Consider the following 15,292-nt stretch of genomic DNA (forward strand, 5'->3'; position numbering starts at 1 on the left):
CTGTGATTTTTCTTGCTAACTGAAATGTAAACTTGTAAGATACTCGTTGCTAATGTTCAGTGTTCATCACTCTTAAGAATTCATTTGGTCTAATTAAAGAGAAAGGTATCAATAGTACTGAAGCCAGTCAGCAAATGTACTGACTAATAGAAGTTGTTTGGTATTAGGTATCAATCATTTATTAAGGGTAAATTTTTATAATACCTATCCCTACTATCCCCTTATATTTAGGCTCTCAAATGGGAAAGGGTGTTAGCTATTAAGTTCATCCTGTGCTTCAATCAGCCCTTCTTAATCACTTGTTTTAAAAGCTTATTACCTTATGTGACCTTTATTTTGCCATTTACCAGGGCAGGATTTAAGAAATTTTTTTTTCTTTTTGGTATAATTAGGGATAATAAGTGTACTACAGTAACTTGGTAAAGCAGAAAGCTATGTGTTTTTTGTTTGTTTTGAATATTTTTTTAATTTAGTTGGCTGCATTGGGTCTTAGTTGGTGGCCTGTAGGACCATTCCTTGTGGCCCACAGTCTCTAGTTATGGTGTGTGCACTTTGGTAGTTGTGGCACTCTGGCTTCATTGCTTTGAAGTTTGTGGGATCTTAGTTCCCCAACCATGTCCCCCCATTGCAAGGTGGATTCTTAAATACTGGAGCACCAGAGAAGTCCCAGAAGGCTATGTTTTAATACTTACCACTGTATAAACCTCGGTGAAAGTGTTAGTCTCTCAGTCATGTCCCACTGTTTTGATCCCATGGACTGTAGCCCACCAGGTTCCTCTGGCAATGGAATTCTCCAGGCAAGAAGACTTGAGTGGGTTGCCATTCCCTTGTCCAGGGGATCTAACTAACCAGGGATTGAACTGAGGTCTCCTGCATTGCAGGCAGATTCTTTACTAGGAAAGCCCCCCTGGTGTTACAAATCTTGGTAAACAGTTGATTAATAATCCCAGAGATAATCGTGCCTAAACATCTTGCTTACATGTAAATACACTGGTAATCTACATTTCATTTGCAAGTGATAGTTGGATTTCATTTTAAGTGGATGGCATTTTATAAAAACTAAGTCACAGGGAAGAAATTTAAGAATCCTGTATGTCTTCTGAAAAAAATCTATAAATTCTGGATTTTTTGTCATTTTGAAATTGCTTTAAAAGAACTTATAGAACTGGTCAGAGTTGGAAAGAATAGAATCTATTAGTGGTTCCTTTGACCATGGGCTGACTATTGTCTTGAGATTTATGAAAGGCTCCCTTGAGAAAAATTTTGAGATAGTCTAAGTGATTGTAAATGTGCATAAACATAGCCTAGCTTTCAGTGGTTTTTTTTTTTTTCAGTGTTTTCTGAAGTATGATTTAATACAAGCTTAGAATGTTGGTAAAGTTGTACGTTTACACAAATAGTCCCCTTGATTTTATTGTATCTCTAGTTTAAAATAAAAGGGGAGAATTCCAGGTGGATACTAGGGAAGGATCATAAAAGCCCTTTGTTGGAGGATTGCTATGAAATAATGATTTGAGATTTGAAGTTGAAGGAGAGATTTGTTTCACTGGCAAAAACAAATGAAACTTTAACTCCCTGTATTCTAGTATTGCAGAACAGTGGGATTTTCTAGCGAAAGTCTGTTGGACTCTCCAAGAATGCATATCACTTACGTTTCCTTTTATTCATTGCTTGGACCTGGAAGTTCAGTGATGTTAGAGATACGGGTGGCATTGTCTATCTTATTTATACATAATTCTGTCATGTTCAGTGATTCATCAAAAGGGCCCCAAACTGCTGTTACTTGGAGTTTGGGCTTCTGTTAGGGCGTCCATGGGCTTTTCAGAAGCTGTAGTCTTCCTCAGTGAGCTATTATTCTTGGCTATATTTTTGTTGTTATAGAACTTATAATACAATATGCTTTTTATTAATGTGATTTTCTTTTTCTCTTCGCAGTGATTATTTATTCAAGTTACTTCTGATTGGCGACTCTGGGGTTGGAAAGTCTTGCCTTCTTCTTAGGTTTGCAGTAAGTTGAAATCAAAAATGATTTTAAAGGAATTAATGCTGTGTATATTTTCTGGGTAGACAAAAGATAAAACAGTTTTATTCTTCCGGAATTTTATATGTGAAGCCTCCAAATACACATTCCCAGTGATATCTAGACTCTTTAAATAGAGGAGATACTGTTGTTCCTAAAAGAAATTCAAGAAAACTGTGGTTATAAAGTCAAAGTGTCTGATACTCTCCTTGGAGGTCAAACAATGTTTCATTCCAACATAAATAATGAGTAAGGGAAAAAATGGTAGGTTTGTGTTGAAAATGACTTGGTGGAAGACAAATCTTCAAGTAAAACTTGAGTAGAATAAAAAGAAAAAGCAGGGCCTGGTACAGACTATTTGTTTTTTTGACAGTGGCATCGTTGTCATTTAAATTTACAAACTGATAAATAACTTAATAATAACTTCCAACTTAATGTATAAAATGCATGGTCTTGTTCATAGTGTTTATGAACTGCCTTCAAATTTAACATGTTTTCCTTCTCGCTATCTTGATCATTGCTTCTTAAGATGTGAACCAGTGGGGATTATCAAGACCCTCCTGGAGTCCATGAGATCAAAAACTGCTTGCTAATAACACTAAATCATTAGTATTTACTGAATAAATAATTACCTAGTAATTGTACTAAGACAAAAGATGTTTGCTTTTTTTCACTCTGTTGATCTTTGCCCTGATGGTGCAAAAGCAATGGTAGGTAAAACCGCAAGTGCCTTATTAGTCCTGTGCTGAAGTAACGCTAAGCCCCAGATTATGCTCATAGTCATGGTGTTTACCTCTGTTTGCTCACAGGAGAGGGAAGAAACACCATTATCACTTAAGTGTGTCTTTGATGAAACAGTAAAAATGATTAATTTTTTTCATACTTTTAAAAATTGAGGTGTAGTTGATGTTCTGTTATATAGCTGTTACATGTACAATGTAGTGATTCACAATTTTTAGAGGTTATATTCCACTTATTATTATAGGATGTTGGCTGTATTCCCTGTGTTGTACATGTCCTTGTAACTTTCTGTATTATACATAGTAGTTTGTACCTCTTAATCCCCTACCCCTATCTTGCTCCTCCTCCTTCCCCTCTCCCTGCCAAAAACCACTAGTTTGTTCTCAAATCTGTGAGTTTCTTTTTTTGTTAAAGTCATTAGCTTGTGTTTTGTTTTTTTTAGAATCCACATATAAGTGATACCATACAGTATTTGTCTTTCTTGCTCTGACTTAGTTATCATAATACTCTCAAGTCCATCCATGTTGTTGCAAATGTCAGATTTTCATTTTTTATGCTGGACTAGTATTCCATGATATGTATATATGTATATATACATCTCCTTTATCCATTCATCTGTTGATGGTCACTTACGTTACTTCTAAAAATGATTAATTTTTAAAGATTTTGATCCTTGTTGAGTGTTTCCTTTTTAAATACTCTGTGTGAAAAAATGAGTACACATAAAACAGTTTTACTGAAGACTGGAATGTGTTGGTTGTCTTAAGGGAGAGAAAAGCATTTGTATAGTTGTTTCCATTATGAGCTAAACTAGCTGATTTTTTCATTGAACTTTTTTTTAACTTGAAAGAACAGCTAACAGGCTATATTTATCTAGAACTGAGTATTGGGTATACATTTTATCAGATGAACAGACATTGTCACTTCAAGGGAAATATCTGATAGCATTTGTTGCCTATAATAACTTCAAGCTTTTCAAGGGAAAATTAGAATTTTAAAAAATTTAAAATCCACCACTGCAAGCTTGACAGCATCTCAAATACTTAGTATTACTTTTCTGATGAGGTATTAATGAGTCTCATATATATTCATTATATATAATAATTTGAAAATGAGACCATGTTAAGTACCAGAATAAAACCTAGGTGGCTCTTTAATCATATGTGAAAGTATTTTCTAACAGGAAAAAAATCAGGAAAGAAAGGACTGTTAAATGTGATTGCATTAAAATTAATGTTGACACATAATATTAGAAAACAAAAGGTCCTAGCAAAACGTATTTGGAGGAAGAGGTGATAGTCTCAATATATAAAGCACATTTATACACTAATAAGGAAAGGATATTTGTCCTAATGGAAATAAGAATGAATGCATGAGTGGGCAGTTTACAAAAGGAGAAATACAAATTGCCAGTAAATATGAAAAAGTGTTCAGTTTTATTTGTAATTAAAGGACTTAAAAAATTTTTTTTTGTTTAGTTGCTTAGCCGTGTCCAACTCTTTGTGACACCATGGACTGTAGCCCACCAGGCTCCTCTGTCCTTGGAATTCTCCAGTCCAGAATACTGGAGTGGGTTGCCATTCCCTTCTCCAGGGAATCTGACCAGGGATCGAGCCCAGGTCTCCTGCATTACAGGCTGATTCTTTACTGTCAAAATTAGATAATACTCAGTATTTATTAAAGTGACAAGTATTAAAATTAATTACTAGTATTAAATCAGTAATCTGGGTAGGTGGGAAGAAGCTAGCATTTCTTGAGGAAAATGGCTGTAGCCTGAGGTATTTGTGCTTCAAAGAAAATCCTTTCCGTTCCTACTGACCTAAGTCACCGGTTTTCAGTATTACCTACACAGAATCAGCCAGGAAGCATTTTAAAAATACTGATTCTCAGATCCCTAAAATAGATTCAAGCTGTAAAAAGTATGATTAAGAAATGTATAATAAGCTTTGAGAGCACAGAGGGAAGAATCTCTTTAGCTACTGGCCAAGGAATGGGGGAATGTTTGGACAATAACTGTTTCCTGAGCTCACATTTGAAAAATGGATAAAAGTTGCCAACTTGCCCACGGGCTGGGGAGTTAGGGGGGTAAAGCTTGGGAGTGGGGAGAAAGAGATACTGAGAATTTGGACAGTTGAAATGTCAAGTGCGGTGGCTCAGAGGCATGCAGGTAAGGGTCATTTAGGGGTATATTGGAGAAAGTGATGGCACCCCACTCCAATACTCTTGCCTGGAAAACCCCATGGACGGAGGAGCCTGGTAGGCTGCAGTCCACGGGGTCTCAAAGAGTCGGACACGACTAAGCGACTTCCCTTTCACTTTTCACTTTCATGCATTGGAGAAGGAAATGGCAACCCGCTCCAGTGTTCTTGCCTGGAGAATCCCAGGGACGGGGGAGCCTGGTGGGCTGCTGTCGATGGGGTCGCACAGAGTCGGACACGACTGAAGCGACTTAGCAGCAGCAGCAGGGATGTATAAGAATTCTATTAATAACAGCATTTATAAGTTTTTCTAACAAAGCACCTGGCATGTTCTAGTGCTGAATGCTGTTCTCTATCCGTTTTCTATAGTATGTGATACTTACTTGACAATTTAAATTTAAAAAATGAATGTCAAATAATGATGAGTATTTTGTCAAATTGCATTCAGTGCTTCAAAAATATCCTTTTACCCAGTGATTCTGTTTATGCCGAAATGTGAATATATGTGGAGGATAAGTCAACATAGCTATCTCTAGCTACTTGGAACTCTGATTACATTTTACAGTTGTCTTTAGCCGTCTTTATCTCAGTGTCATGTACACATCTGATTCAGCATTATCAAGACTTGGCCCACACTCATTTCATTTCCTTCTTTTTGTTGGAGTGCTACAAATAACAATCCCAAATGTGTCATTTCCCCTTGCATACTGTATTTAATATAGGGTTTCCCTGATCTCAGATGGTAAAGAATCTGCCTGCAGTGCAGGGGATCTGGGTTCGATCCCTAGGTTGGGATGATCCCCTGAAGAAGGAAATGTCAACCCATTCCAGTATTCTTGCCTGGAGAATCCCATGGACAGAGGAGTCTGGCAGGCTACAGTCCTTAGCATTGCAGAGTCAGACACAACTGAGTAACTAACACTCATACACTATCATAAAAAACATTTGTTGACTTACAAAATAAATTTTCCTGGTTATCTTAAGTGTGGTGTTAGTTTGAATCACAATTCAAAACATGGTTCACACAGACTTATCGACATAGGGAACAGACTTGTGGTTGCCAGTAGAGGGGAGGGGAGGATGGAGAGGGATGGGAGTGGGAGTTTGGGGTTAGCAAATGCAAACTTTTATATATAGAATGGAAAAACAAGGTCCTACTGTATAGCACAGGGAACTATATTGAGTTTCCTGTGATAAACCGTAATGGAAAAGAATATGAAAAAAAGGTCTATGTATGTACAACTGAATTACTTTTCTCTGTAGCAGAAATCAACAACATTGTAAAGCAACCATATTTCAATTTTTTAAAAAAACCCATGGTTCATACTTTCATTTCGTTCCTTTGCTGCTTAGTCTTTTAGAGTTTTTCCAACTTCCCACTTCCCACCTCCTCCTTTTTTATTTATGTATTTTTCATGTCATTTTCTTTTTGCAGAAACTGGGGCAGTTGTCCTATAAATTGTCCAACATTTTAGGTGTGTCAGTTAGCTTCTCTGTGGTGTCTTTAAACTTGTCGCTCCTGTTTCTGTAATTGGAAGTAAACCCCAGAGCAGTGCTTTATCTATCATTATGGTAGTTACTGGTCCCTTGTGATTATTTAAATTTAAGTAAAATTGAATGGAATTAAAAATTCAGTTCCTTGTTCTCACTAGCCACATGGAGCTACTGGCTACTGTATTGACAGTCACAGCCTATAGAACCTTTCTGTCATCAAAGAAAGTTCTTTTTAACAGTGCTACTCTTAATAGATATAGGCTTGATTGAGCCTAAATCCATCTTTGTTAGCAGAATACTTCCTGGGTGGTGCTTTAAGCCTGATGATTGTGCAGTGGGGTTACGTGGTGAAAGTGTGATCTTTCCATTCACATATATTTTCACTTAAATAAAAAAACTGAAATTTGTTTTCATTATGAGTAAAATAATTGTAATAGGTACTTGAGGGAAAAAACAGGTGTAATTTTAAAAGTTTAGCCTTTGGGTTAATATTGTTCACACAAAAACTTATACACAAATGTCCATAGCAGCACTATTGATAATGGCTAAAATGTAGAAACCACCCAAATGTCCATGAACTGATAAACAAAATGTAGGCTATCCATACAGTGTACTATTTTTCAGCCATAAAAAGGAATGAAGTACTGATTCATGCTGTAACATGGCTGGGGCTTCCCTGGTGGCTCAGTGGTAAAGAATCTGCCTGTCAGTGCAGGAGAGACAGGTTCGATCCCTGGTCCAGGAATATCCCACATGCTGTGGACCAACTAAACCCGTGCGCCACAAGTACTGAGCCTGTGCTCTGCAACAAGAGAAGCCTCTGCAAAGAGAATACCCCTATGCACTTCAATTAGAGAATAGCCTCCACTCACCACAACTAGAGAAAAACCAGACCCAGCACAGCCAAAAATAAATAAATAGTGTGTCTATGTGTGTGTGTATATATATAAAAAGAAAGGCTGAACCTTGAAAAGTTTATGCTGAGTGAAAGAAGCCAAACACAAAAGGTCATACTGTGTGATTCCATTCATGTGAGGTGACCAAAACAGACAAATCTGTGGAAACATAAAGTAGATTAGTAGTTTCCAGAGTCTAGGGGGAGAGGAAGAAATCTGACTGCTGCTGGGTATAGGGTTTTCTTTTGGAGTGAAGAAAATGTTTTGGAATTAAAATAGTTGTGATGGTTGCACAGCCTTCTGAATATACTAAAAACCACTGAGTTGTATATTTTGAAGGGGTGAATTTTATGTATATGAATTATCTCAATTTTAAAAGTCATAACTAAGAAATAAAATTGACTTCTGAAAGAATTTCAGGAGAGGGACATGATCATAGGTTTGTGTTGAGTAAACTGAATAACCAGTGGGTGTGGAGGAACAAGAATTCTGCTGATTAGCAGATTAGAAAAATCATTCGTAATCATTCAAAATACAAAACCTTCTCTGTATGATACATATAAAGAATTCGCCAAGATATGATTGGAAAACTAAAGAATAGCTATTGGAAAAAAAAATCTTAAACCATTTTTAAATAGCACTTTGTCTTCAGAATGTGAACTGAGTGCAGGAACAGGATGGAATGGCTGTTCTCAGATTGTTATGTCTTACAAATTTTATCAGCTTTCTAGATAAAAGTTAACATATTTCTTATTTACTCTATTGAACATTTATTTTAATTGTTAACTTTTTTCCCTTTAGGATGATACATATACAGAAAGCTACATCAGCACAATTGGTGTGGATTTCAAAATAAGAACTATAGAGTTAGATGGGAAAACAATCAAACTTCAAATAGTAAGTAATTTTTGGACTAGAAATTTTTTGGAAATTATTTTGGTAAATTTAGAATGTATTTGTTATTCATAATATGTTAAAATGAAAATATCTTAGGAATCATTCATCTGTGACAGAATGGTAGAGTAAGAATAGTTTAGATTGAAAGTGATTTAAGATTACCTCCTTCATTGAGTTTTTTGTTCAGAGAGTTGAGAAATACATGTTTTAAGTCAAACCTGGTCCTAGTTCTTTTTCTTGCGCTTTTATCAGTGAGGTCTAAGGGGTCTAAGTTGATGTTTGTTTACTTTGTCTTACAGAAGAAGTATATTGAGCAGTTTTCATGTCTTTTATTATGCTGAATACTCTGGATCCAGGAAAAACCTAGGAGAGGTTCTTCATATTTGTTTTAGTTGAGTATTTATTAGATAGTATGTTCCAACTCTCTAGAAATGTAGAATTTTATTGGAAGGGAATTTAGCTTTTCTTACGTATTTTACAGCTCAGAAAATGGATGCTGAGAGATTTAATGACTTGCCTACCGTTACTAGCAGAACCACGTGACCCATAGCTCTCTGTTTTCAGTATATTGTGTTCCTGTGCCATTCTCACTCCCTTACCCATCCTTAAAACCCCAACCCTGAATTAAAAATAGGGGGTTGTAGTAGAAACTTAATATAGGTCTGGGTACCAGGATGGACATACCTTTGGTCTTTAAAAAAAAATCTCGGGTATCTTTTAGAATTGGCTCTTAGTATGAAGTAACATAGAAAACAAGTGACTGCTCTTTCTTATGGAATTGATAACGCCCTGAACTGGAAGGAGTTCTGAATTTGGAGTCAGAAACTTGGATTTGTTGTGTTCATTCTGCTGTTTATTAGTTGGAGAGTCACGGGTTTAACTTCAGCCTTTTGCCTGAGACTCTGTTTCTTACCTCTAAAATGAGTGTGATGATATTTGACTTACTAATAGGTAGTTGTGAGAACCAAATCTATAGTTCTGTGTATGTATATATGTTAATCTGTGTAAAAACCCTTTGCGGTTGCCTAATCAAAATTAATTTCTGTTGGTAGCCTGCCATTTAGATTGGTCTTATCACAACCTATCATTCCTTTCTGGAAGCATGTTTTCAGAACCGTTTACAATCTGGGTTACTCCTGTATAAGTGCCATTTACTAAAATATGATTCCTAAATTCAAATACAAGATAGTATCTAGCCAGTGTGGACTACATAGGGTAAATTCTCTATTGATTTGGTCTCTGAATTTCTTTTTTTCCCTCTCAGACTTGAGGGACTCTTGCCATTTTCTCATCATTGGCCCATACAAGGACATAGAAAGAAAGCCTGAGTTTACTACATTTGCTATCTCAATAACTATTTTACCTACTAGTTTGGGTCTTAAGGTTTTGGTTTGTTTTTTAATTCTTATATTTTGTGACTAGGGCATTAAAAATCTAAATGTAAGATTTTACTTTTAACCCTGCTACATTTCACCTTGCCTGGCTTGAATTACCCTTTCAATGTTTTCCAGGTCTTTAAAAAAAATGATTGGGTTTATCTATATTTTAATTATTTTTTCTGCTTTTCCTGTTCAAGTGTGCCATCAGGGTCTTTATCACAGTTGGTGATTACAAAACATTCAGGACTGCAGGGCATGTATGGAGTCCAGTCCCATGAAAGGCCTCTTTCTGTGACTGTTGATTCATTCACAAAGCTTTATGGAAATGCTCACATTACACAAGATACATTCAAGGTTGCAGGGAGGGATGAAAAATAGCCCCATAGGAGATCCCATTTCAGTGGGAGAGACACAGCAGGGAAAATCAGTTTACCTCGTGATTATGAGGGGTAATGAGGATTATGTACATAAAGGGTGATCAGTTACAGAGGGAAGGTACTGTTAGGATGTAGTCAGGAGAGTTTTCAGAGTGGCAAGAAGATAGCAGAAATTTTACTCTTTGGATGCCATTGTATTCAGAAATAGTTTCTTCCTGTTCTTGTCCTATCCTTGTGAAAGGGGTTAGTGGTGGTGAAGAGAAGGGAACTAACATTTTATTGAGTAGCTACTATAATGAGGTATTATGCTAGGCATTTTATAAATATTCTTTCATTTAAACTTAGCAGTTTTATAAAGTAGTGATATCTGGAATTTATGGATGAAGAAACTGTCATAATCAGGAACCTAAATTTAATGTTTTGAAGTCAAATTGACTTTACTCCAGAGATCCTGCTTCTCCAAGGGTATCCTGAAAGACTGGAGGCTCCTTACTGATGATGGTTTTCTGACTCTAATAGGCTAGTACTTTGGATGAAAAAGGTAGCTTTTGCTTGTTTTAGATGAACAATTGTTAACATATTACTTTATTACTTCCCTTGGAGTATGTTAAAGTGGTTATTGACATGATATTTTACTGCAAAAATACTAATTATGCATCTGTTTTACTGTGTAACCACCGTTACCACTTCTAACAAAACTGACACTAATGCCTTTAAAAAAGTTTTTTTAAACTTTTTTTTTGGGGTATAGCCAATTAACAATGTTGTGGTAGTTTCAAGTGGACAGCAAAAGGAGTCAGCCATACATACATATGTATCCATTCTTGCCCAGACTCCCCTACCGTCCAGGCTGCTGCATAACACTGAGCAGAGTTCCATGTGCTGTACAGTAGGTCCTTATTGGTTATCCATTTTAAATATAGCAGTGATACCAACGCCTTAATGTTATCTAATATTCAGTCTGTATTTAAATTTCCCCAAAATTGCAGCTTATTTTTAACAGCTTTGTTGGCTGGGTCTTAGAAAAGGAAGTGATTTCACTCAGTGCTCCTGAATTTTTTTATTTTTGCCATTTAGGACACTAGTTGGGAGCAATGTCAAGTTCACATATATATTCCAGAACTTTACAGCTTCTTCCCATGAAAGGCTGTTTCATCATAATCTCCACTTGTATTAGGCTACAAGTCTATTTTTTGTTTTTTTAATTGTTAACCATTAAGTAACCGTTCAGTTATTTCCCCATCAGTCAAATATTAGTTTTAGTGGGGTGTGTGCTAAGTTGCTTCCATCTTGTCTGACTCTGTGTGACCCTATGGACTAGAACCTGCCAGGCTTCTTTGTCCATGGGATTCTCAGGCAAGAATACTGGAGTGGGTTGACATTTCCTCCTCCAGGGGACAGGACTGGGGGATCTAACCTGCGTCTCTTATATCCCTTTGCCACTGCTGGGAAGCCCGTTAGTGGGGTAGGTAGCTTTTCTAAAAAAACAATATTTTTTAAAAAAGGAAAGGTCATTATTTACGAGCAATTGAAACAAAATTCTCATTGCCCTTGTTAAAATCATGGTTTTTAAAAGGAGTTTACCTGATATTTTTTAATAGTTTTAACTGCAAACTTTAATGTGGCAGTGTATTTGTTTCCAGTGTTGGAGCCTAAATGGTTGAAGTGTGGTAAATTGCTCTTAAAATGAATTTTATAAAAGCATTTGAAATCATCTTCCTTACATTGTTTTCCCTAGGATTAAAATAATTGTTCCTTAGATAGCTAACGTGACTGGTAGTTATCTGAATTATTAGGTCCTTTCAGTGTTTTCCATGATGATAAAATGTGCTAGCAAGAGATTTTGTCTTATGTTTGATGAGAGTTGTAATGTGTTAACAGGGGCACTAGACCAGTAGATTTGCTAATATCAAGTCAGCCTATCTTTGCATTCATAGTGTAAGCTTGGCACAGTGCTAAAGGCTATTGAGTATATGAAAAGTATGACATAGTTGCTAATTGGCTTATAATTACAATATTGGTAGCATTAACTGCAAGCTAAATTAGACACTGCCTTCTTTTTTGAACCTTCAGATATTTGGCAGTTTCTTTGTGATTTAGTAGTGTGAGCACAGAGAGCTAATGTTCCCATAGCAAATCCTGGTTATCCACAACTCTGTAAACTAAACTGTTCTCCCTCCTTGCTGCCTTTTCCCCAACTCTTGTTTTAATGGAATTGTTTGGATTTCTTGATTGTTTTATGATAGTGGGACACAGCGGGCCAAGAAAGATTTCGAACAATCACCTCCAGTTATTACAGAGGAGCCCATGGCATCATAGTTGTGTATGATGTGACAGATCAGGTAAGTTCCAGGAGAAAATTGTGTTACACTAACAATGTAAGTTATTATTTGATTAAATATCACACTATTTTTACTTTGCATACAAGTGATGAGTATTATTTATATAGCAGACTTTGTCCACCCCAGATGAAGTGAATGATACAAAAACATTTATCTTAAACCAGTTATCTTTTAAGAACAGGTACAGTGTTATTTTTTCTCCCCTACTAATAAAACTGGTCAACCAAAAATTTCCTATTTTAGTAAACAGAAAATTTAGTAATTGGATTTACATTTGCTTTCAAGGGACCCAAATTATATTTATTATCAGTTAAATCATTTTGTCAAGGGTTTGTAGGGAACTGGGATTGTTTGACTCATATTGTGTCCTTGGTGATAGGTGTTAACAGAAATTTGCCTGGTAGTTAGACCTGTTGGACTTGGCAAAAGTAAGATTAGGGGTCTCTGCCTGTGGAGTGTGTGGTTCAGAAATAGGGATGAGCTTTGAGGAACATTTTAAGAGGACAGTGAAAATCTAAAGATAAGCTTGTTGAAAGAAGGTAGGGGGATGTGAAGAATAGTGTAAGAATGTGGTTCAGAGGCAGTAATTGTTCTTTTGATCAGAAAGTTAGAAAATTTCAGGGTCCTTTTGCCTGCCAAGGAGTGAAAGATGAACTTTGAAAATATAATGTATAACTCTTATAGCAAATGTTCAATCTCCAGTCAAATATGAAATCAGAGCTAATTAGGAGATGACTAAAATTATAGATTTAGATTCAGCACCATTAGGAGTACTGGGTGATAAAACATGAAGAAATCATTGCTAGTTAGTAAATCTCACGTCATTTCCTTGTAATATTTATATTACAATATTTTCCTCCCTTAAAAATGACTGTGGAAAACAAGTATCTTTACATTGGACCCATTTATTTAATAACATTTGACATCTCTAGTAGTTAACAGTTAGGCTACCTTATTCATAAGCCAGAATTTTGACAAATTTCAAAAACTACGTTTTGTGGTGCATATAAATAGCATATTCCAAGACAATGGGATTTGCCTGAGCTATAGTTTGAGCTGTATTTCCTTCTCAAATAAGGCATTGTCATCCTCAAGCTTTCAAATTCTGTATTCTTATTCATATAAGAATATATGTATCAAAATGTCAGTTCACGTCTTTCCCAGCATTAAGAGTTCTTTTTTAATAGCTATTATCGTCTCACTAGCTCTTCTTAGGTCAGGAGACACTTCTGTTTATCACTTGCTTCATTAGAATAGTTATGTTCAGAACTATATTATCACTCTTTAAATTGTCTTTTTAGGAGTCCTTCAATAATGTTAAACAGTGGCTGCAGGAAATAGATCGTTATGCCAGTGAAAATGTCAACAAGTTGTTGGTAGGGAACAAATGTGATCTGACCACAAAGAAAGTAGTAGACTACACAACAGCAAAGGTATGTTTAAAGTTTGACTTTCAGACTGAATTGGAAGGTGCTGAATTTGAATTATATATGGGTATGGAGTCACACAATGGCTGCAACCACCTTAGGTTTTATTGTTAGTTTCCCAACCAAGGGTTGAACCCGTGCCCCCACATATTGGAAGCACGGAGTCTTCACTGGACTGCCAGGGAAGTCCCCACCTTAACTTTTAAAATACATGCACTAGAAACTTTGACAGTGATCATTCGTGCAGTCATCTGAGTTCAGTAAACTTAGTCATTCATCATTCCTTATTTCAGATGGTGAAAAAGATTTTTCAATTAATTTTGCCTTACATATTCTCTTAGGAATTTGCTGATTCCCTTGGAATTCCATTTTTGGAAACCAGTGCTAAGAATGCAACGAATGTAGAACAGTCCTTCATGACGATGGCAGCTGAGATTAAAAAGCGAATGGGTCCTGGAGCAACAGCTGGTGGTGCCGAGAAGTCCAATGTTAAAATTCAGAGCACTCCGGTCAAGCAGTCAGGTGGAGGTTGCTGCTAAAATTTGCCTCCATCCTTTTCTCACAGCAATGAATTTGCAATCTGAACCCAAGTGAAAAAAACAAAATTGCCTGAATTGTACTGTATGTAGCTGCACTACAACAGATTCTTACCGTCTCCACAAAGGTCAGAGATTGTAAATGGTCAATACTGACTTTTTTTTTATTCCCTTGACTCAAGACAGCTAACTTCATTTTCAGAACTGTTTTAAACCTTTGTGTGCTGGTTTATAAAATAATGTGTGTAATCTTTGTTGCTTTCCTGATACCAGACTGTTTCCGTGGTTGGTTAGAATATATTTTGTTTTGATGTTTATATTGGCATGTTTAGATGTCAGGTTTAGTCTTCTGAAGATGAAGTTCAGCCATTTTGTATCAAACAGCACAACCAGTGTCTGTCACTTTCCATGCATAAAGTTTAGTGAGATGTTATATGTAAGATCTGATTTGCTAGTTCTTCCTTGTAGAGTTATAAACGGAAAGATTACACTATCTGATTAATAGTTTCTTCATACTCTGCATATAATTTGTGGCTGCAGAATATTGTAATTTGTTGCACACTATGTAACAAAACAACTGAAGATATGTTTAATAAATATTGTACTTATTGGAAGTAATATCAAACTGTATGGTGATAAGTATTGTTTTAATTCTTATGGCTAAAGGGAAATAGAGCCTTGCATTATACTCAAAACAGCCATTTGTGTGTGCAACCAGGGCATTGTAGACAACTATCTTAGAGCAGCATCCAATATACTTTCCAGATAATATACCCAGTAAATGACCTAGGGAGGCTTATGTGCTGCACAGGGATTTAACCAAGCTTAGTGGTTCAGGGAGATTAAATTTTATGAAAGTAAGTTTTAGAATGTATGCTACCTAGCCTATTATCTCTGATCTTTCTCTAGAACCATCTGAAATGGCTTCACTGATCAACATTTGCTTCTTCTGTGGTAGAGGTGGAAACCACCACCTTTCCTTAAT

General features: G+C 36.1%; 1 protein-coding gene across 1 annotated transcript in view; it reads left to right on the forward strand.

The window, feature by feature from the left end:
- The window catches only part of RAB1A (RAB1A, member RAS oncogene family), a 28,909-nt gene extending 13,977 nt beyond the window's left edge, over nt 1-14,932 (forward strand). The window contains exons 2-6 of the mRNA XM_005893555.3: nt 1,936-2,008; nt 8,151-8,246; nt 12,249-12,344; nt 13,646-13,777; nt 14,113-14,932. Coding sequence (XP_005893617.1) covers nt 1,936-2,008; nt 8,151-8,246; nt 12,249-12,344; nt 13,646-13,777; nt 14,113-14,310 — 595 coding nt within the window. The 3' untranslated portion in view covers nt 14,311-14,932. The remainder of the gene's footprint in view (nt 1-1,935; nt 2,009-8,150; nt 8,247-12,248; nt 12,345-13,645; nt 13,778-14,112) is intronic.
- The last annotated feature ends 360 nt before the right edge of the window (nt 14,933-15,292 follow it).

Source organism: Bos mutus, chromosome 11 (genome assembly GCF_027580195.1).
Source record: "Bos mutus isolate GX-2022 chromosome 11, NWIPB_WYAK_1.1, whole genome shotgun sequence".
Taxonomy (NCBI): Eukaryota; Metazoa; Chordata; class Mammalia; order Artiodactyla; family Bovidae; genus Bos; species Bos mutus.